Genomic DNA, 22,500 nt, shown 5'->3' with positions numbered 1-22,500 from the left:
CAAGGAACAAGCATAAGTGAGATTGTTTGCAAATATATAGAAGGAACGTATGATATCTCTACACCTCTCTTTCTTACAGACAATATTGGAAGCCAAAAAAATGCTAGTCAAGATAATGATTTAACTGGCATGATCTTGACAGTTGCAAAAGGTTAGACGGAGTTTTTTTTATCTTATACATGTTTGTTTTAATCAAAGATTAGTAACAAGTACTAATTGTGTTAGCTCCTGTAAATATTTTGCAGAATCTTGTTAACTTGCAATCGAAGAACATGGAGAAGAGTTGCAAGATAAAGAAAATGCAAGCAATATGTCAGCACTATTGTCTGTTAAAGAAATACAAAAGGCAGTGTGGCCAACACAAGTATTGATTGTGTCCTTAATATTGTATTCATAATTCAAATTGTCAGGACATTTCAAAAATTATGTCCTTAGTTTTTGTCTCTTCATTTGACAATTCATAGAAATGATGACTTGCAGCAAACTAATGTATATGTAGTGTTGCTTGCAGAGCAAAACAAAAATGAAACCGCTAACCAATATACTAGGAAAAGAAAGAGAGATAGTATTGGTTTTGATGGTCCATCATTTGCTATTCTTACTCCTACTCCTCCGACTACACAAATGAGCATTGATGAGGGTTTGTCTATGGAGGTTGAAGGAAATGTTGAAGAAGAGCTCGGTCGAGGGAAAAGGAATAAGAAACTTAGTTGACAATTGAAATCTCCTTTTGAACAGAAAAGAAAAAGAGGAACATCGATGGCGCACAATGAAAATACTCCTAAGTATACAGGCTGGATAAAATCAAAATATACTCGTACATGTATTTTTCATTATACCAAAGATGATGAAAACTTATTGAAGAAATTCATTGGGTGGTTGGGCAAGGAGAAATGGAAAGGTCACAAAAAAGTGTAAGTCCCTAAATGTATTCATTATTTCTTAATTGCTTACATTTGTGTCTTGAACTTGTAATTTTAAATTCAGGACTAAGTGTATTGAGCTTCCAACTCTAACTTCATAACTAAATGTCCTAAGTTTTTGAGCTTGTAACTCTAAGTTAAGGATTAAGTGTCCTTAACTTTTGAGATTGTAAGTCTATCAGGACTAACTGTCATTAACTTTTTAACTTGTAACTGTAAGTTAAGGACTACCTGTCCTTAATTTTTGAATTTAACTCTAACTTCAGGACCAAGTGTCCTTAATTTTTGAACTTCCACTCTAAGTTCAAGACCAATTGTCCTTAACTTATGAGCTTGTTACTCTAAGTTCAAAACTTTAATTTATGAGCTTGTAAGTCTAAGTCCAGGACCAAGTGTCCTTAATTTTTAAACTTTCACTCTAAGTTCAGGACCAATTGTCCTTAACTTATGAGCTTGTTACTCTAAGTTCATGACTAATTGTCCTTTAATTTATGAGCCAATAAGTCTAAGTTCAGGACCAAGTGTCCTTAACTTTTGAACTTGTAACTGTAAGTTAATGACTACATGTCCTTAATTTTTGAATTTGCAACTCTAACTTCAGGACCAAGTGTCCTTAATTTTTGAACTTCCACTCTAAGTTCAGGACCAATTATCCTTAACTTATGCGCCTGTTACTCTAAGTTCATGACTGATTGTCCTTTAATTTATGAGCTAGTAAGTCTAAGTTCAGGACCAAGTGTCCTTAACTTTTGAACTTGTAACTGTAAGTTAAGGACATTTTATCCTTAACTTTTGAATTTGCAACTCTAACTTCAGGACCAAGTGTCCTTAATTTTTGAACTTCCACTCTAAGTTCAGCACCAATTGTCCTTAACTTATGCGCTTGTTACTCTAAATTCATGACTAATTGTCCTTTAATTTATGAGCTAGTAAGTCTAAGTTCAGGACCAAGTGTCCTTAACTTTTGAACTTGTAACTGTAAGTTAAGGATATCTTGTCCTTAAATTTTGAATTTGCAACTCTAACTTCAGGACCAAGTGTCCTAAACTTATGACCTTGTTACTATAAGTTCAGGACCAAGTGTCCTTAATTAGGAATTGAGAACTAACTTATAAACTTTCTAACTTTGATATTTTCAAAATTTTCAGGGGACAAACTGATATATATGCTGAGGATAATGGTGTGAGAAAGAATCCATAAAAATTGTACCATCAAAAAATTAGTAGAAAAATATTCTTTCTTGAGCTTGCAAATAGTAGCTTTGTACTTGATGATAAGGTTTGGTAATTCACAAGGCATTTGTTTTCTTTCTTCTTAATTTATTATTTTTTATTTATTTATGACTGATGGATTTTTTTTCTTTTTTTGCCTTTTTATGAAGCATATTGACATTGCCCTGTATTATTTGAGAAAGAAGGAATGCTACCACCCTTGCGCCCATCCTTTTCGTTGCACAACTACAGATATACTTTTTGATAACTATATGCTAATTGTGTATAAGGATTTCAATGAAGATGCTTCAGATTTGTTTTGGTGTGATGATAATCAGTTGGTTCTCACACCATATGTGTGGGGTGACAATCGTAGATGTGGAATTGCTTGGACAGAGGTTGACAAAATCTTTTTTCCATGTCGGCTTTCTTCAGAAGATAATGATGTTGTGACACATTTTCTTTTGGGGGTATTGGACTTGAATGAGAGAAATATTGATGTGTACGATTCCATATATAGTGAGCCATATGAGCAAGGAATGAAACACATTGAAATGTATGCACGCATGATCCCCCACTTGCTAAAGTTCTCACAGTTTGAGAAAAATCACAAGTCTTTTGAAAATGCATTCAACAAATTTGATATTCAGTGGCAAAGATCACCACACCAAGCTGGATCGTACGTGTTGTCATTTGCTATATAATTTATATGTACTTTAGATTTATTTTATTAAAGATATTATTTAATTGACTCCATATTTTTCTTAGGACTGATTGTGGTACATTCCTAATCAAGTATGTGGAGTTGTTGATGATGGAAAAGGATGTGGAGAAATTCCAACTTGAGGACATATCAAACTTCAGAAAAGAACTTGCAGCAAATCTTTGGGCACATGGAGAGTGGAAAAGAAATTCTGGTTATGATACATCACCAGAAAATGTCGGCGACGACTATGATAGTGAAAATAAAACTTCATGCCCAAAGGAGCTGTAGTGTAGTTGTAAAGAAAGTCAGCTGTAGTGAAATTGGTATAAAATTGCTGTAAAGAATCCATATGAATTCTGAAATATCCTGTAAATTGTCACAAGGCACTTTATTTTATTTGCATAGCATAATATTTTGGTCACAGCTATGCTAAATTACAGTTTCAGCGGTAATATGAAGGCATCGTGTTAATAATTTCTTTCTTTCTGTTAACTATTAATTTGTCCATTTTTTCACAGTTTTAAAGGGCCAATCTTTGATTAAATTATCTTGAAGATTTTAGAAATTCAAAGCAACACACATTGATTGTTGTAGAACTTCAGAATCTGTTAACTACATCCTTATTTGTTGAAGGATGAAAATAATATTCAAGACATATTTTTTTAAATGTGCTAAACTTCTGGAATATAGACAATAAACTGAGATTTCCAGAAGCTAAGGACACTTTAGAAATTTATGTCCTATATATTAGATTCATACTTCAAATGTTCAGGACATTTCAAAAAATTATGTCCTGAAGTCTACTTGTACCAATCTCATTTTAAAAATAAGATGTAGCAAGCTGTGTTTAGCAAGCTGCAGATGTCAATTTTATAACTACTGATTTGTCTATTTTAAATTGTCAGTTTTTTATTAAATCTGTAGAGATATAGCAAAAGATACATTGATTGTTGTAGAACTTCAGGACATTATGTTCATAAACGTCCTGATTTGTTGAAGGATGAAAATAATATTCAGGACATATTTTTCTCAAATGTCCTGAACTTCTGGAAATCTAGATAATAATCTGAGATTTCCAGAAGTTAAGGACATTTTAGAAATTTATGTCCTTAATATTAGATTCATACTTGAAATTTTTAGGACTTGTAAAAGATTATGTCCTTAAGTTTTACTTGTACCAATCTCATTTTAAAAATAAAGATGTAGCAAGTTGCAGGCGTCAAATTATATAAAGAAAAGGACTTTCTTGTTTACTTACGACAAGAATAAAATTCCATAAACAATAATTGGTCCGACAAAGGTAAATTGAACTCCCGAAAAAAGAAAAAGAAACAAAGAGCAAGTAAGTGCAAAGAAACTTTGAAAATTCAGGACATCTTTTATATAACCATCTGCTAATGTTTACTTGCTCAAATAAAAACAATCTAAATGAATCCAATTTATAGAAAAACTTAAAAGAGTAGATAAACATAAGTGGATATATCTGTTATTCTCTATGCTTCCTTGAAAATGGATGGACTGCCGGAGAATATATACAAGATATTCTATTATGACCAATTCTTCTGCAACGACCACATTTGAATGTTATTTTTGATGATTCGGTAGCTGGAATATACCTTTTCTTCTGCCTTCTACCTGGCGGGACTTTGAAATCTGGAGGTTTAATAATTTGTGACTTAACACTCTCTGGTACAATCCAAGAATCCGTATGTCCTACAGGATGTATTTGTCTTTCATATGTTTTCAGCCAAGATTCCTTTAAGTATCGGTCCGAGCAGAAATTGGACTTCTTGATGTTTCTCTTCTCGATAGCTGCAATTGCATGTATATATGGTAATTCATCAAATTGAAACCGAAAACAATCACATGTTCTTTTGTTTAAGTCCACCAAGAAAGTAATTCCTTCTTCCTCAACTCTAGAACACCATAAATCAACAGGGAAGACCTTCAAAGTTGAAAAACTATAATTAGTACATTAGGTTAAATTATCATTAAAATAATAAGCTAAAGTAAGAACATAATACTTACATTTAAAGTAAAAGCTAAATCTATCTTTTTCTTCAATTCCTCTTCTACCCACCAAGAAACGTCATAAAAAGTTCCTTCTGCTTCATTTCTTCTTTCATAAAACCAACGTTGTAGCTTCACTTGGATGAAATCCATCATTCTTAATATAGGCAACTCCCTTGCTTCTAATAGCACAGAATTCATTGACTCAACTATGTTTGTTGTGAGCATGTCATATCTTCGTCGTGGACTACAAGAACGTGCCCACCTTTCCGGTGGTTCTTCCATCAAGTAGTCAAAAGTCTTCTTATCAACTTTTGCTAAATCTGACATGTATAGATCAAATTCTTTGCGCTTGTATACTCTTGCAGCACTTTGGAAAAGTTTTATGACCTCACTTTTCACTTTCCTTCGCTTTAGGTTCTGCTCCAAATGATAGATACAAATCCCATGGTGGCTTTCAGGATATACCTTTGCAATGCCATGTGCAATAGATTGATGCATGTCCGATAAAAAAATTAAATTGTCACGGCTCCCAATTGCATTGCGAAGCTCACTAAAGTACCACTCATAGGAATTGTTATTTTCAGATTCTGCAATTCCAAAGGCTAGTGGGAATATTTGGTTATTTGCATCCTTTGAAACTGAAATCATTAAAACACCACGATATTTTGACTTCAAAAAAGATACATCAACAAAAATCACTGGTCTACAATGATTCCAACCAGCTATTGATGATCCATATGCATAAAACATATAAAGAAACCTGAAAATACAGTTTAACAGAAGGTTAAAAATACAGGACACCAAATCCTTAATATTTTCACTGCACATATCAAAGTTAAGGACACAATGTCTTTAACATTTTCAGTGCACACGTCAAAGTTAAGGAGAACTTGTCCTTAACTTTTAGAATGCACACATCATAGTTAAGGACACCATGTCCTTAACTTTTACAATGCGCACATCAAAGTTAAGGACACCATGTCCTTAACTTTTACACTGCACACATCAAAGTTAAGGACACCATGCCCTTAACATTTTCATTGCACATATCAAAGTTAAGGATACCACGTCCTTAACATTTTCACTGCACACATCAAAGTTAAGGGCACCATCTCGTTAACTTTTTCACTGCACACATCAAAGTTAAGGACACCATGTCCTTAATATTTTCACTGCACACAGCAAAGTTAAGGACACCACGTCCTTAACTTTTTCACTGCACACATCAAAGTTAAGGACACCATCTCGTTAACCTTTTTACTGCACACATCAAAGTTAAGGACACCATGTCCTTAATATTTTCACTGCACACAGCAGAGTTAATGACACAATGTCCTTAACTTTTTCACTGCACACATCAAAGTTAAGGACACTTTTACAATGCACACATCAAAGTTAAGGACACCATGTCCTTAAGTTTTTTACTACACACATCCAAGTTAAGGACACGATGTCCTTAACTTTTTCACTGCACGCATCCAAGTTAAGGACACCATGTCCTTAACATTTTCACTGCACATATCAAAGTTAAGGACACCATGTCCTTAACATTTTTACTGCACACATCAAAGTTAAGGACACCATGTCCTTAACTTTTTCATTGCACACATCCAAGTTAAGGACACCATGTCCTTAGCTTTTTCACTGCACACAACAAAGTTAAGGACACCATGTCCTTAACATTTTCATTGCACACATTCAAGTTAAGGATACCATGTCCTAATATTTATAAAACAGACTAATAAACTCTTTTTGATTGTTTACCTATTGTTGTCGTCTATCTTTATGTTAGTGTATGTTCTCGGATTTTTACTTTTCATCATATACAAGTATGAAGACAATAATTCATAATTCTCTTCAGGAGTTCCTCTTATTAAAGCTGAAGCACGTTGAATAGCACGCCATACCTTGTGATAACCAATGTCTAGTCCATGCAATTTTTGCATTTCTGCCATGACAAAGGCTGGTGTAACTTCAAACCTTGGGTCTCGAAGATTGTCGATAATGTAACCACTAATCAACTTTGAAGTTGCATGCCTTTGATCAGCTTTCATAGTGTTAACAGAGCAGTCATGATTTTTCTCAATCTTTACTATCTTGAATAGTATTGAATCTTTAATTCTGAAAGCACGCACACACCACCCACACCTATCATCATTGCATTTCAACGAATATCTTGTTGAGCTTGATCTAACAACCTTGAATTCAAAATGTCCTTTAATTACTATATTGGAAAAACAGTTAATTATACTCTTCTTTTTGTCAAATATTGATCCCACTTTTATTTCATCCAACAAAGCATTTTCTCTTAATATCGTAGTTGGGGATTCTTTTTGTTTCGAATTTGAGCTTTGTCTAGTTAGTTGAGTAAAGGTTTTTTCAGCAACTTCTTCTATTACCGTTGCACTCTCTAAGACTTGAATACCCAAAGCTTGTTCGTTGTCAATCTCTATAATGCTTTGTCCTTCTACTTGAATAAAATCAAATGTTTGAAGTACCTCTTCAGTTATTGGTTGAGCTTCAACCACATCTATTTCCATTATCTGTTGGCATTTGTCTTGATTGTCTTGTTGAGTTTATGTATTGACATGTTCAAAGGTTCTTGTAGAATCAAAAACTCTTTCCGAAATATCAACAATGAAACGACAACCCTTGAAGAGTGAATGACTTTTTAGTAACTCTATACATGTGTGAAGATCTAAATCTTTGGATACAAGCATTCCCTTGCTTGTTCCCAGATTGATATAAAACCATATCATTGCTTCAAACTTGTCTCTATCCAGTTCAATAACTTCAAAGACCTGGTTAATGAAATCTTCAAATCGAATTGCCTCAGGTACTAGAACAAGCTTTGTTTGATGATCAAGATACTTATAGTCTGCAGTCCATCTACCATTAAAAGCAACTATAATACATATTGTATCCATCCTGCAAGTCAAGAAAATGGAAAATTCAGGACATATTTATACAACAATCGTGAAGTTAAGGACAAGATGTCCTAAACTTTATCAATACAAGTTGCAAAACACAGGACACTTGTCCTTAATATTTAGAACAACAGTCATGAAGTTAAGGATATCATGTCCTAAACTTTATCAATACAAGTTGCAAATACAGTACACTATGTCCTTGATATTTACATAGTAGTCATGAAGTTAAGGACATAATGTCCTAAACTTTATTAGTATAGGTTGCAAAAACAGGACACTATGTCCTTAATTTTTACACAGTAGTCATTAAGTTAAGGACATTATGTCCTAAACTTTATCAGTACAAGTTGCAAAAATAGGACACTATGTCCTTAACTTTGATGTGTGCAGTCAAAATGTTAAGGACATGGTATCCTTAACTTGGATGTGTGCATTGTAAAAGTTAAGGACATGATGTCCTTAACTTCGATGTGTGCATTGTAAAAGTTAAGGACAAGCTGTCCTTAACTTTGATGTGTGCATTGTAAAAGTTAAGGACAAGCTGTCCTTAACTTTGATGTGTGCAGTGAAAAAGTTAACTTTGCTGTGTGCAGTGAAAATGTTAAGGACATGGTGTCCTTAATATTTAGAACAACAGTCATGAAGTTAAGGACATCATATCCTTAACTTTATTAATACAATTTGCAAATACAGGACACTATGTCCTTAATATTTAGAATAACAGTCATGAAGTTAAGGACATCGTATTTTTAACTTTATTAATACAAGTTGCAAAACACAGGACACTTTATCCTTAATATTTTTTTAGAACAAAGTCATGTTAAGGACACCAAATCCTTAACATTATGTCCTCAATATTTACAGAACAATCACAGAGTTAAGGACGCGATGTCCTTAACGTTATCAATACAGAAAAGAAAAAAAATCAAATTCCTAGCATCTTATTCTCCAGTAACGAAATAAAAATTCACGCAAACACACAAAAACATATAGAGATATCTGAAACTTTAGAACTTACTGTAATTTTATGGTGAATTTTGGACGAGAAAGTTGAATTCTGAACTTAGACAAAAAATTTAAAATCGGAAGAGAAGCTTCTATAATTTTGGACGATCACAATAATTCTCCGCACGTAAGTTTGAGCCGCTGCTGATCGTGAATAAGGAGCGTATGTATCAGCGAAATCCTATATAGCAGAAGGGTATTTTCATCCGGGCGGGTAAAAGTTTATTAAAGCAGTGGCTAAAAACTAAATACATTTAAAACAATGGTTTAAAAGTAAATACATGTGTTATTACTGGCTATGTGTGCACATCACTTGGTCACGTTTCTTTCAATTAATAACATAAAAATCACTTTCACTTCAAGAACCCATTAATCTTTCTTTCTGTGGGATCTTTACATAAATAGACGGTAATATTCACCGTTTATCATTTTTAGCCATATACATTAATTATATACGATTATACACATATAATATACGAAATATGTATATATTATACCTTAACCGACTATTTTTAATTTATTGGTTGGGTGGACGACTATTTGAGTTAATTACCGTTCTTTCTTTCTACATGAGCCTGTTTGGGAAGCCACCTAGGAATTGAATTTGGGTGTAAATACAGAGTTTGGGATGTTTGTCTAGCCAAGTAATTACTTGGTTAACATGAAATTGGGTGTAATTAGAGAGATGTAATTACACTCTCCAATTCTCAAGGGGAGGGGGAGAACTGATGGTAATTACACTGTGTAATTACAAGGTTACTTTTTTATTTCATTCCTATGAGTAATTATTTTAATTTATTTTCTTTATAAATTTTTATTTCCATTATTTTAGTTTATTTTGATTTTAAATTTTTATTTTATTTTTACTTTTTAATATATTTTTTAATTTTAAAATATATTTTTCTTTGTACATTATTTATCTTCTATTTCTCTATCTTTACTTTTTGTGATTCCATGTAATTGCTCTTATATTTTATTTCTTATTTATTTTATTTTCTTCATTTAGCGTAACTGCGTTGTTATTCTAGTTTTTTTAAACTACACCTCCTAATATTAGAAATAATGAGTCATTAATAAACTTGGCATGTAATGGGTGATGTCATTAAAGTAGAATTTCGCCGTTGAATGAGATTATAAATTTATTATATTTTCTAATCTTAAGTTGTATTTGTACTTATTTTTATTATGTTGGAATTTGACATATGTTAAACTTTTTTTTTTGTTGGATTATGAAATTGTGTTATATTTATGGATCTAATTTACTTGTTTTAGTAGTATTGGCTTGTTATTTCACATTACATATTGTTCATTGTTTTTAATTAGAATTGATAGATTAGTTTTGCCAAATATTTGAATAATGTTATGACATTATATTTATAAATATTAATTTATTTTATCAAACATGCATTCCGTAATGTTCTTTCAAAACATATGTCTTTAGTTTTTATAATTAATTAAACTAAATATTATTAATTTGGAAAATATATATAATTATTTTTACAATATTAGTTATAAATATATGATAACTCATTAATGTACATTCAAGAAAAAAATATGCATCTTAAATACCAAATCTAATATTATTTATACTTATAAAAAATCTTTTATAGCCATATATTTACTATATTAACTTTTAAGTTTGATAATTACTTTATTTAAAATTTAATCTAACCGTGTAATTATATTTGTGCAGCTAAATAGTACGCTTGTAATTATAATGTAATTACGTTATGACAAACACATAAATCCTAATAATTATACTAATTTTAATTACCGGATGACTTTCCAAACATACCTAGTGTTTTGTTTCCTGTACTTTAAAAAAGAAAGCAAAAAATAAAAAATAAAAAATAAAAAAATTACACACTACCAACACATTTCCAAATTCCAATAGGCACAGCCCCGAACTCAGTCTCAGCACAATTTTCCTCTTTTAAATTCCCCGCCAGGCCACTGGTCACAGAGTTGCAGCGGCAGCTCACTATCTCTGAACTCGGCTTCCTCCTGTTCTTCGAGAAATCAGCAACTCTTTCTCAAATCTCTACTTCCATTTCTATTGCTCCCTGATTCTTGCTTGACAACATCGAAGTAAAAATTTCTGATACTTGTTTGACATTTCATTTATGTAGCTAGGGTTTTTATTTTTAAAGCATTTTAACTATTGCTTTCATGTTACTTCTATAATTTTCAATTATTAAATCATATAACTGACGTTGTAAAAAGATTTTACATTATCGGTGGATTTTAACTTGTGATAGCAGTTTAGTTACCATTTCTACCATATTACTACTGATTAATGCTTATGAAAAGATTTAACTGTAATTGGACTTGATTGTGTAAATATTTCTTATATTGTCAATTTATATAACTCAAGCTCAATTTTCAATTGTTCCTTTTTCATTGCTGTTGCTGCAGGTTAAGAGATAATCTTCGATCAAATGGACGATTCTTCAAGGTAACAGAAAGAATGAAGGAAAAATAATATAATGCCTGTTAAGTAGTTTATAACAACTTTTAGTATGTTCTGTTAATTAAAACATATGAAATTAAAAGTTTTTCTAAAACTAATTTCAAGTTGAATTGATCAGCTTGTTTTATAAATGCATGGTTTCTGAGATATCTTAGATTTTAGTTTTGCTTTGAAATTGTAGAAATTTATTGAAGTCTACAATAGATGCAATATGAATTTAATTGGAAAATTTTCTCAGGGAGGAGGAGATCGACACGGTTAAGATCCTGGTTGCTACAGACTGTCACTTGGGCTACATGGAAAAGGATGAAATACGGCGGCAAGATTCTTTTCAGGCATTTGAAGAGATATGTTCGATTGCGGAGAAAAAACAGGCAAAAATAATTTCTCTTCTTCATTTGGTTTTTACAAATTTGCTTGTAAGTTGTATCTATTGGTGGAATTAATATGCCATTCCTCAGTTATTTATTCTTATATCTTGTGCCAATTATCTATGATCCATCTAGAAAAAAAGGGGTGAAAACTAAGTATGAGATTTTGTTGGAATCTAGTAAATATTTGAGTTTCATTGACTTTCAGTTTTGCTCCAGGTGGACTTTGTGCTTCTCGGTGGTGATCTATTTCACGAGAATAAGCCTTCCAGGTCAACACTGGTGAAAGCCATTGAGATTCTCCGTCGTTATTGTCTCAATGATCGACCTGTGCAATTCCAGGTTGTTAGTGACCAGACAGTGAACTTTGCTAACATGTAATAACCATTTATCTGAACTTTGCTAACTTGCAATCACTATTCTTCCTCTTATTTTCATGCTTTAGAAGCGTTCCATAAATTCCTCCAATGCTTCTTTCTTCTTTTCTTTTTGTGTTTCCTTTCCTTTTGATAAGTATGAAAAATCCATATATGCTTTCTTCTTCTTCTTCTTCTTCTTCTTCATTTATCTTTTAATGGGAAGGCAAATTTCTGTTCTCCCTTCTGAAAATTGACACCTCATTTGTGGAAAAATGATTGAAAATTTTGAAACAACAATCTTATGCTCGGCTTGCTCCCCTTTTTCTATGTTCTATGAGAGGATATCTTTTCCTGCAAAGTTAGTTTATCTGAAAATTTGCTTTACAATTAACTCTTCCGTATAAATTCATTTACATTTACTTCTTTGTTAATATAAATATTTCTGTTATTCTTAATCTTATGCGGATCTTATTCAGGTTTGGTCATGTAAATTATGAAGATCCCCACTTTAATGTGGGGTTGCCTGTTTTTAGCATTCATGGCAATCATGATGATCCAGCTGGTGTGGTATGGATTCTATGAAAGTTGCTTTGCTATTATTCTATTCATTGACCAGCAAGACTATTTTTGATCATACCGCTGTTGGTCGGCAATGTGATTGTGTTAAAAATTAAGTTACTTGTTAGTAGCTTATGTAGAATAAAGAGATACTTCATTTTGAATGGCGAACCCTTTTTCTTTTCAGGCTAATTTTCATATGGGTGCTTTAGATTTTACATGTTTTCTCCACCTCTCACATAGAGCAATTTGGGTTTTGACCCCTAGAGGTGGTTTTGTCCTGGCTATGATGCCACCTCTCACACTGATTCTACATGTACTTTTTTCTAATTCTTAATTGAATCTGTCATTAAGAAAATTGTGAAGGCTTAAAAGAAAAGCTCTAATTGGATTTGGAGAAATGATAATAGGTGCATGGAGAAGTGTCAAAGTGGTGACTTTGTGTTATATAATATTTCTTGTTTTTTTAAAGGAAATTGAACAATGTTTTGGGATGGAGTAAAACATGAAGGTGGGTATTCAATTTTGCACGGAAGGTTTAGAATTGATTATTTGGAGATTGGACCTGTCTGCATCTTTGTGCTGATGAACTCAAACAACTCTTAATTTGCTGCTTTCAAGATTAAGCTAATGTTAGGCTGATGCCAACATTATTTATTGGACTAGCATCTCAAAATTATTCTTATGAATCAATGAGCCAGAATACTTTATTGAAAATGTTGAGCTACCATCTTCTTTCTTACATGCTGATCTGGAGTTAATGTTGTCCACTTATGTTACAGGATAACCTATCTGCCGTTGATATCCTTTCCGCATGCAATCTTGTTAACTATTTTGGTAAAATGGATCTTGGTGGTTCTGGTGTTGGGCAGATTGCTCTCTACCCTATCCTTATCAGGAAGGTCTGCTTGTGGATACCTTTAATAAGTGGCTGCCGAGTTTGAAGCGTGATTTTATTTCTAACTGCATGCATTGCAGGGTTCAACATCAGTAGCTCTTTATGGTCTTGGGAATATCAGGGACGAACGCTTGAATAGAATGTTTCAGGTATTGTTTCTAGTTCCTTTTCAGATCTGTCTGGCTGCTTGACAAAAACAGTTTCTAATTGTGTTCCTTTTGGTACTTGAAGACACCACATGCTGTGCAATGGATGCGACCTGAGGCTCAGGAAAGGTGTCAAGTCTCGGACTGGTTCAACATTTTGGTACTTCACCAGAACAGGTTGGTTAAGATACTGCCAGATGATAATAACTGAAAATCTCCTCTCTTATCATGTTTAAGATCTGCGCTAAGTTTTAGTAGTACAATTGAAAATTTAGTTTGAGTATTAATGTTCCTCTCGTTTCTCGTCACATTTTCCAGAGTAAAGACAAATCCGAAAAATGCAATAAATGAGCATTTCCTGCCTCGCTTTCTGGATTTTATTGTGTGGGGTCATGAACATGAATGTTTAGTGGACCCTCAGGTATTACTAATTCTGGAGCTTCTTGGTTTCTGTCCTCGCCTTTTAAATTACTTCCCTTCCTGTGAAGTAGGCTCAGTTGAAGCTTATCTTTATTACAGGAGGTCCCAGGTATGGGTTTTCACGTTACTCAGCCAGGTTCTTCCGTTGCAACATCACTGATTGAGGGTGAATCAAAACAAAAACATGTACTCCTCTTAGAGATTAAGGTTGTGCTTTATGAATTCCATCTTTAAATCTTCTTTATTTTGTTGGTGATGCCTTTATATTTGAATAATAGTTTCTACTTTACTTAGGGAAATCAATATCGCCCAACAAAGATACCTCTGAACTCAGTGCGGCCTTTTGAATATACTGAGGTAGCTTCTTTTATCCACCACAACCTCTATACTGAGGTAGCTTGTTTTCGTAACTACGTCTCTACACAGGATTTTTTTAAAATTCATTTTCAAATGGTGCATGGTACAGGTAGTGTTGAAGGATGAACCTGATATTGATCCTAATGATCATAGCTCGATTCTTGAACATTTGGATAGCGTAGTATGTCTATTCTCCATCTTTCAATCCTTTGTGTTTATTCAGGATATTATATGATAAACCTTTTGTACATTTGTTAATTTCTGTTGCTTTATTTGAGAAGTTTATGACTGTGATTGATTTTGAACAACTTCTAATTGTGATAGGTCAGGAAGTTGATAGAAAGATCTAATCAAAAGGCTAATAGTGAATCTGTTGTAAAGCTCCCCTTAGTTCGAGTAAAGGTGGTTTTCTTATGCATCATGTTTCACTTTGTATACATTGCCCTTCTCCCTTTTTAATTGTAGTGCCAAAATTGATGTTCCTTTTTGGATGACCGATCTGACAGGTAGACTACTCTGGGTTTATGACTATAAATCCTCAAAGGTTTGGACAAAAATATGTGGGGAAGGTACTTCTTATGCTAACTGCTAGATCAGGGTTCTATTTAATCCTTTTTTTTTGCAGTCCTGGCCTCTCTCTCTAGCGAGATGCATACAACACTGGTCATGACATTTTCAAATTTATAGGTTGCCAATCCGCAGGATATTCTCATTTTCTCAAAATCATCAAAGAAGGTCGGCAAAGAAGGTAATTTACTGTTTTCTTGGGAGTGAAGAATCTACTTACATTTCTTCGCCATGAGTCTAGGCCACCAGGCTGGCCCTTTCCATGGCCTTTGATCGATGACTGGATTTTGTGTTTCACAATTTACTGGTTTAGTGCTGCCAAGTGACCGTGTGATCACTCTGTAGGCAATGACAGTCTGATTCTTGCTCATAAGTCATAACTTGACCTAATCTAATTCATTTATCTCATGAAGACTCTGCACTTCTTGGGTTTGATACTTTATAGAGATTGAATCTCAAGCCATCCATCTTAGACTGTCATAAGATAATCTCCAATTTATCATGAAGGAAACTTATACCATCTATATACTGTTGCATCATATAATGTCCCACTTGGGTATATAAGGGCATCTTATGAGGTTTAAAAGGTCTTGGACCACTCCATCCATTGCATTAATATTTTGGGTGGGATGTTGAAATTCTTCATACATACAACCAAACAGATTATATGGACCGTTATAAGCTTCTACATTCATATTTCCCCCCTAAATTTTCAGAGAACAAAACGGTATCTTGTGACCTGAAAGTTTCCCGTTGCTTAATATAACAATAGACACTTTCAACGTTCATATCAGTGTTTATTCCAAGTTGAACTGGAACTTTCTTTTTATCCAGACTGAGTGTTACAGTTCCTCTAGAAGGTTGGTATAGAAGAACATCTTATCGTTGCTCCAGATATTTTCACCATTCTGGCTTTTTGAATTTTTTTTACCATCTCCAATGCAGATACGTACTTATAATGCTAGATAATTCATCCATGATCCATCATTTTGAATACCTTGATTCTCCTTATATCCTAGCTTCTCTTGATTTTTTTATTTTTATTTTTAATGATATTGTAATCTACTTGAGCCGAGGGTCTTTCGGAAACAACCTCTACTCCCTCGTGGTAGGGGTAAGGTCTACGTACTCACTACCTTCCCCAGACCCCACTTGTGGGATTTCACTGGGTTGTTGTTGTTGTAATGATATTGTAATCTACACTATTTTTTATTATCTCACATTTATTAACATTTGTTTATTTCTTGTAGCTAAATTTGATGATTCTGAGCGGCTTCGCCCTGAAGAATTGAATCAGCAAAACATTGAAGCTTTAGTTGCTGAGAGCAATTTGGTGGGTATCAAGTCAAGTTTGGAAGCTTTTCTCATTCTGATGTCCTCGATCACCTGTTAAATAGTTCAATGTTTGAGTTTTCATTACTATATATCCAAAACAGTAGCATATAATGTTTTAATTTTTCGAGTTCAAGAGTTTTCTTTGGTTCCTCTATGCTGTGGGAAAACTAAGTTTCGTAAAAGTGAAAGGGAACGTACTCTTGGCAGCACACTTAAGTTTCCAGTAGGGCATCTTTATCGATTATCCTGGACTTTTTCTCTCTTTGACCACCCTCTTTTACCCCCTCTCTTCACCCTCTTCTAGTCTGATAAATGGGGTTTTCCTTGTTTACCACATAATATATCCAACTAGCAGTTAAAGAAGAAGCATGTATCTAACAGTAAAACATTGTGACTCTCGCAATTAGTGTATAATCAGAAGATTTGACAAGAGCAAGCACAAGTGGAAAACATCTTGATGCTGAAAACAATACATCAAAGTCCTCATTTGTTTTTCAATATTTTGGAGCTATCTAATAATGATTTTATGCTACAGAAAATGGAGGTACTTCCAGTCAGCGATCTGGATGTTGCGCTGCACAATTTTGTTAACAAGGATGACAAAATGGCTTTTTATTCTTGTGTACAATACAACCTTGAGGAAACTCGAGTATGTCATTTTGTTATGCGGTAGTCACTGTAATTAGGGATATTCCTATATTCCATTTTTTCTTCTACTCCTACATATATGTTACTTTAATTGTGCGGTACTAAGTTTGAAATATTTCTAACAGAATAAAATAGCCCGTGATTCAGATGCAGTGAAATTCGAAGAAGATGATATAATTTTAAAAGTTGGAGAATGCTTAGAGGTAAGAATTTTATATCTTTCACCTTGAGACTACCTCTGACAGAGGCGGATCCAGGATTTAAATCTTATGGGTTCAACTTTTAAAGTTTTTAGCATTGAACCCATTATATTTTTAAAGTTCTGGGTTCATATCTACTATTTTAAAGATTCCCCTTAAAGAAGAGCTTGTACCTTCTCTATTCTCTTCCCTTTTTACTTTGGTTCACAGTTTCAAATGGGGAAAGATAGGTTGGGCACCCATTCCATATCTCACAAAGGGGAGATATGCAGCTAAACAATAGAAAAAGTATATTTTCATCTGCAGCAATTGGCTTTCATTCTCAATGGTACCTGATATGAATTATGGTCCCAAACAGTCATTGTGATATGTGATTCTTGAATCTGTTTCAAGTGGAGAGTCAGTGAACTTGATGCAAGAATTTCATGGGTTTATTTGTTTGCAGAAGTTTTAAGCGCACAGAAATAATTCCCAGCTAATAGCTTCTGAAAGACAGGTTAAAAAAGGAGGAGGCTTCCACCAAATAAGAAGAGATGCATGAGGAACTAACAATTTTCTGATGACTGCTTAATTCCTGATCTATGAAAAACAGACAGGGTGCCACGTTTTATGTGGTGCTTTTATATTATGCATGGATCACGTGCGAACGTGTCAGTTCACAGTGCAAATGTTGGAGTAGCTCAACATGTTGGGCTCTCTTGCAGTTCTTTTCTTGCTCTATTTAGTCCTTTTAGGGTGGGTGAGGTGGTGATTTTGTTCCATCAAAGCAAAGTAGGTTGGACAATCACTGAGAGAAGGAAGCGGAGAACTCAAATAGCAGCAAAGAACTACAAATGCCTTTTATATGCTTGGGCATGTGATAGTGTTAATTGACTTTGTTGTCTGCAAAGAGAAGCTTAAGCCAAAGAAAGGAAAGAGAACAGTTGGAAAGTTAGATTCTTAATTATTCAATAATGTGCTGCTGTCCAGGTTAACACAGAGTTAAAGATGACCTTCAAGTCTGGTCCGTAAGGTCCATTCACGATTGTTCGCTATACAATTCAGATGACATAAACAATTTGCATGTGCTTGTGCCACTTGTTCAGTCAGTTCAAATGGAGGCAATTACACAAATTGCTAGTTCAAATTTAGCCAAAGATGGAAAGCAGTAGTCTTGGAATGTTGACTAGAGCTGTTCTTCTTTTTTGCTTGGAATTAGCTGGGCGCAGAAGTTCTTCTGCACATTCTATGATTATGAATTCACTAACTGCATAAAATTGCATGTTCAAATGTATTTTTCTTGATTGTTCTTATAATTATGTGTGCTTGTAAATTTCACAATGCCATTACTGTTATGTGATGTTCTGAAGTCTTATATCAAATATGGCTTTTGTAGGAACGCGTCAAACAAAGAGCTGCACAGAATAAAGATGATCAACCTTTCTCCTTTAATGGACAGTCCTTGGAGGTATTCCTTTTTGTGATTTTTACCTGAGGATGATCTTATTGCGTCAATGTCCATTATTATATTTGTCTAAAGCATGTATAATCTAAGGGCATCTGATCCATAATGATTAAGGACATGTGTTCTCAGGATATCAGAGGCAAAAGTACTGCAGTAGGATCAGCAGTTTCATTCAGTGATGATGAGGACACCACTATGCTCTCCGCCTCAAAGTCTACTGCCGGTAAAGGAAGAAATGAGTCATCTCAATCTTTTAGATCCTCTCGTGATGCTTCTGAAGTTAGCAAGACCTCTTCAAGGGGAAGGGGCAGGGGCAGAGGCAGAGGCAGAGGAAGGGCTTCCAATAGCTTGAAGCAGACAACTCTTGATGCATCTTTGGGATTCCGTCATTCACAGAGGTTTGTCCTGGATTCCTAATAGTGATGCTCCAATGTTGCGTATTTTTGCCCTGTTTCTAGTCTTCTTTATAAAGTCCCAGTTTTGCTATAGTTTATTCACATGCAGAAGCTTTTGCTTCGAGTTGTGCTTGTTTCTTGCTTTCTTTGGCATCAAAGGGTTTGATATGTGGCTTGTTGCTGTTGTAAGCATTGAGCATCAAGGGAAGTTTCATTATATTTCTGAACTCCAAGCTACATTTAGCTTGCTAAGAATATAAAGCAGGATTGAACCAGAATACAATCGCCTATAGGAGGCATGTGTTAGTGAGACAACAAAGAATACCCAACATAAGATGCTTCACGCTCTTTTTGTTGCAGTAGCAGATAAAATTCTCTGCTTCTTTTCTTAAATAATAAGCAAATAGACAACAATATTTTTGCTTTGATCAGTGCAAAATAAGCAATTATCGCTACTACTTACAAACATTGATGTTTTGCTGTTTGTTTTGGCTTTTTATTTCCTATATAAACTTACTTTCATCAAATTATTACGATATATAGATAGCAGATTTGTCTTTTCAATTTCATTTTCTTTAAACTTCTTATTTCTTAGAATTTTGATTTGCTAGTTTTATTTCTTATAACTTAATTGTTATGGAGTATTAATTAACACTCCCTAAAAGAAAGAGGAATTATTCGCTGATCATGGAAGGACAACAAGAGAGAGGAGGAAATAAATATTCTACACCAGTGAACTCATTTGTATGCGTATATATTCTGCGTGGCAATAAGCGAGTCTATGCGTATTTCCGTGATAGCATTAATTTTGTGGAAAAAGATATTAGCACAACTTAAATTTAGTCTTGAAATGGCCATGACTCCAAAGCAATTAATATTTGAAGTCAAACAGGAAAAGAAAATTATGGGACAGAGGTAACATTAAATTATATATTAGGGTAAGAATGCACTAAATTAAAATGGTGAGTTGATGATACGTTTATTGAAATCATTTTTGTTTTATGCAACCTTTATAAAAAGAGGTGAAAAGGGGTATAAATAGGACTAAGATGGACAACTTTTCTTAAAACAGAAGAATTAAGTTGTTAAGAATGATAAACAAGTGAGAAGTTAATTGAAATCACTTTTCATTGATTATTCACATTATAAAAAGGAAAGAGAGCGGGCTAAAATACAACACAAATCAACAAGACGCCCAACTATTTTAAAGACAGATTGTCGTCACCTCTTTTAAATGTTTGCATAACACAAAGGATCTTCATATGAAAAAAGAAGCATTATCTTCAACATTTTGTAGTGTCAACTTTTACAAATAAAACTTTACCAGTCAAAATAGCTGATAGCTGTTTGCTTCTCCTTTAGAATTTTGCCATAAATTTAGGTAATTTAAGCATTATTTGTCATTAAAGTCCTTTACATAAACTTTGTTGCTGCAGATCTGCATCGGTTGCTGCATCTGCATCAGTGCGAAGTATTGCTGAAGATGATGAGAATGTGGAATCTCCTTCAAGTGATGAGGATGCTAAACAGGACACAAATGCTATTGATGAAAGCTCAGTAGGTTCTATCTTCCTTATTGAATACATTTCTTTCCCCAAGCACTTCTCCTCCCTGGTTTAGAAAGCTGTCTTAGGAAAGGAAAAAAAGAGTATTGGAAAGAAGGCATATAGCTTGCACACAAATTAATTGCAGTCTTGTATGAGCATTACATTGTATTATATACAATTAACCCCAACTTTCCTCACACTGCCTAAGGATAGAAAGCAAAAGATTGGAAGTGTTAAAAAAGGCAATTAAACCTTTGCACGAGTGACAGTAAGTAAATTCTAGCTCTTCTCTCATTGCCTGAGAATTGCAGTTAGAAAATACAAATGTGAATAAAGAATTTAAACTCAAGTAACAAGGAAGACAGTGGATGCCTATTCTATTTACTAATAATTTCTGGAGACCTCGACTCGCTCTTCAGTCGACGTTTGCCCACTTAACCGCACTGCTAATCAGCCCCGTTAACGTCGTACACTCACTTTTGCATTGAGAGTAAGAGATCAGGAGATCCAGTTGCTTTGAACTACTGAACAATGTATTACTGGCCAGTGCAGTATCATTAAACGTCACCGCTTCAGTTTGAATCTGTTTCCCCTGTAGAGTTGTATTTTGGATAGTGTGCATGAAAATTCCAAATACTGGATGGTAAAAGTATTTCCTAAATATCAGTTTTCTGTCTCACTTCCTCCTGCTGTATGTTACGTAATAGCGCCTTTATATGCTGTCTCCCATTGCTAGGGCGATGACAAGACAGTCCAGGGCAAAGGCCGCAAAAGGGCTGCTCCAAGGGGAAGGGGTAGAGGTTCAACAACAGCGGCTAAAAGGGGAAGAAAATCAGATAGCTCCTCGTCTTCACTTCAAAGGATGCTCATGGATGTAGATGAAGAAGATGATGATGATGATGACATGGCAAAGAAAGAAAATAGACCTCGACCTCGGGTAAGTGATATCAGAAAGTTAGTATTTGGATTGGATCATATAGCTGTTTTAAGGCAATGCTTATACTATTTAGACAAACAAAAATTTGAAAATTATTATATCTCTACTTCATAAGATATTATCCCGTTTAAGTTGTTGTTTGCTCCTTGAGCGTGCTTATAACTTTGCTGCTTCCTTTATAGTTATATCTTTATAATTATCCTAGTGAGAAACTCGATCAAGAATACCCTTCTGCAATCTGGTAATAGGGCTTTAGTTTATATCTCATCGTTAGGCATGACCCCCTGAATACTTTCAGTCACTTCAAATGAAATGTCTTAATTAGTTTTGAGTGGCTCTTTTCTGAAGAAATGAAACTAAATTGTGTTATTGGAGAATTGATGGGAGAACAAAGTAAATTAGTATGATTTATGAACTCTTGGGGTTTTCTTCCTTTTGAGGTACTGGAGAAATGGCGGCTGAACTTAAATATCGTAGTCTGCCCCATGTAGGTATTGATAAATATTCAAGAATTCTGATGTTGAGGAAAGGTGCAAAGTAATTAGGGAAATTGCTCATGACAAAGAATAAGAAGCATGCTCTGGTTATTCTTATAGATTGTTAGCTCTGCGTCACTGAGCATTGAAAACGTCGTGCATTTTACCTCACCTTATAAAGCAAAGTTTACTTTTCTAGGTCGAACATTGCGTGCATAACTAATGTTCTTTGCAGGTAACAAGGAATTATGGTGCTTTAAGGAGGTGACTGTTGCTGGAAACATCTGATACCATTTGTTCCATTCTGGGATGTTGATTATGTGGACTGAATTTGCATAGCGAGGTGTAAATATACACTAGTGAGTTGCAGATGTGTTTTTGGTTTTAATTTCAGCGGCTTTGTATTGCCATGGTTGATAGGTTAGGAGTAGTAGTTTGTTTACAGGAACAGTTGGCTTCAAAATCTAATCCAATTTTGGATATGCATTTGCATCTTTGGAACAGTATAGTTGATAGTACTATTAACTCAGAAGTATTCAACGGAAATTGTTGTAAGACGTGGCTATTCCAGTTTTTTTACTTTC

The 22,500-nt window shown here is 34.1% G+C and overlaps 2 protein-coding genes across 4 annotated transcripts; one reads left to right on the top strand and one right to left on the bottom strand.

Moving 5' to 3' along the window:
• Positions 1–4,273: 4,273 nt before the first annotated feature.
• Positions 4,274–5,527, bottom strand: LOC138895188 (uncharacterized). Its single transcript, XM_070179859.1, has 2 exons — positions 4,869–5,527; positions 4,274–4,785 (listed from the first exon to the last, which is right to left on the bottom strand). The coding sequence occupies exons 1-2, from the start codon at positions 5,499–5,501 to the stop codon at positions 4,327–4,329; spliced, it is 1,092 nt and encodes a 363-aa protein (XP_070035960.1). The 5' UTR covers positions 5,502–5,527; the 3' UTR covers positions 4,274–4,326.
• Positions 5,528–10,670: 5,143 nt separating this feature from the next.
• On the top strand, positions 10,671–22,500 carry LOC104106887 (double-strand break repair protein MRE11). Of its 3 annotated transcripts, none has more exons than XM_009615541.4 (23): positions 10,671–10,876; positions 11,204–11,243; positions 11,497–11,632; positions 11,849–12,006; positions 12,465–12,555; positions 13,329–13,448; positions 13,525–13,593; positions 13,676–13,767; positions 13,909–14,011; positions 14,110–14,217; positions 14,305–14,367; positions 14,477–14,548; positions 14,692–14,769; positions 14,874–14,936; positions 15,055–15,115; positions 16,185–16,267; positions 16,805–16,918; positions 17,043–17,120; positions 18,493–18,564; positions 18,691–18,959; positions 20,393–20,513; positions 21,240–21,440; positions 22,152–22,500. In XM_009615541.4, exons 2-23 carry the CDS (start codon positions 11,227–11,229, stop codon positions 22,182–22,184), a joined length of 2,202 nt encoding a protein of 733 aa, XP_009613836.1. In that variant the 5' UTR covers positions 10,671–10,876; positions 11,204–11,226; the 3' UTR covers positions 22,185–22,500. The 3 variants fall into 3 exon arrangements, with proteins under 3 accessions (XP_009613836.1, XP_009613835.1, XP_033514719.1); XM_009615540.4 differs by having other exon boundaries at positions 18,676–18,959; XM_033658828.2 differs by lacking the exons at positions 10,671–10,876; positions 11,204–11,243 and having other exon boundaries at positions 11,849–11,971; positions 18,676–18,959.

The sequence above is a fragment of the Nicotiana tomentosiformis genome, chromosome 7, assembly GCF_000390325.3.
Source record: "Nicotiana tomentosiformis chromosome 7, ASM39032v3, whole genome shotgun sequence".
In the NCBI taxonomy this organism is placed as follows: domain Eukaryota; kingdom Viridiplantae; phylum Streptophyta; class Magnoliopsida; order Solanales; family Solanaceae; genus Nicotiana; species Nicotiana tomentosiformis.
This window is presented reverse-complemented; position numbering and strand designations above follow the sequence as displayed.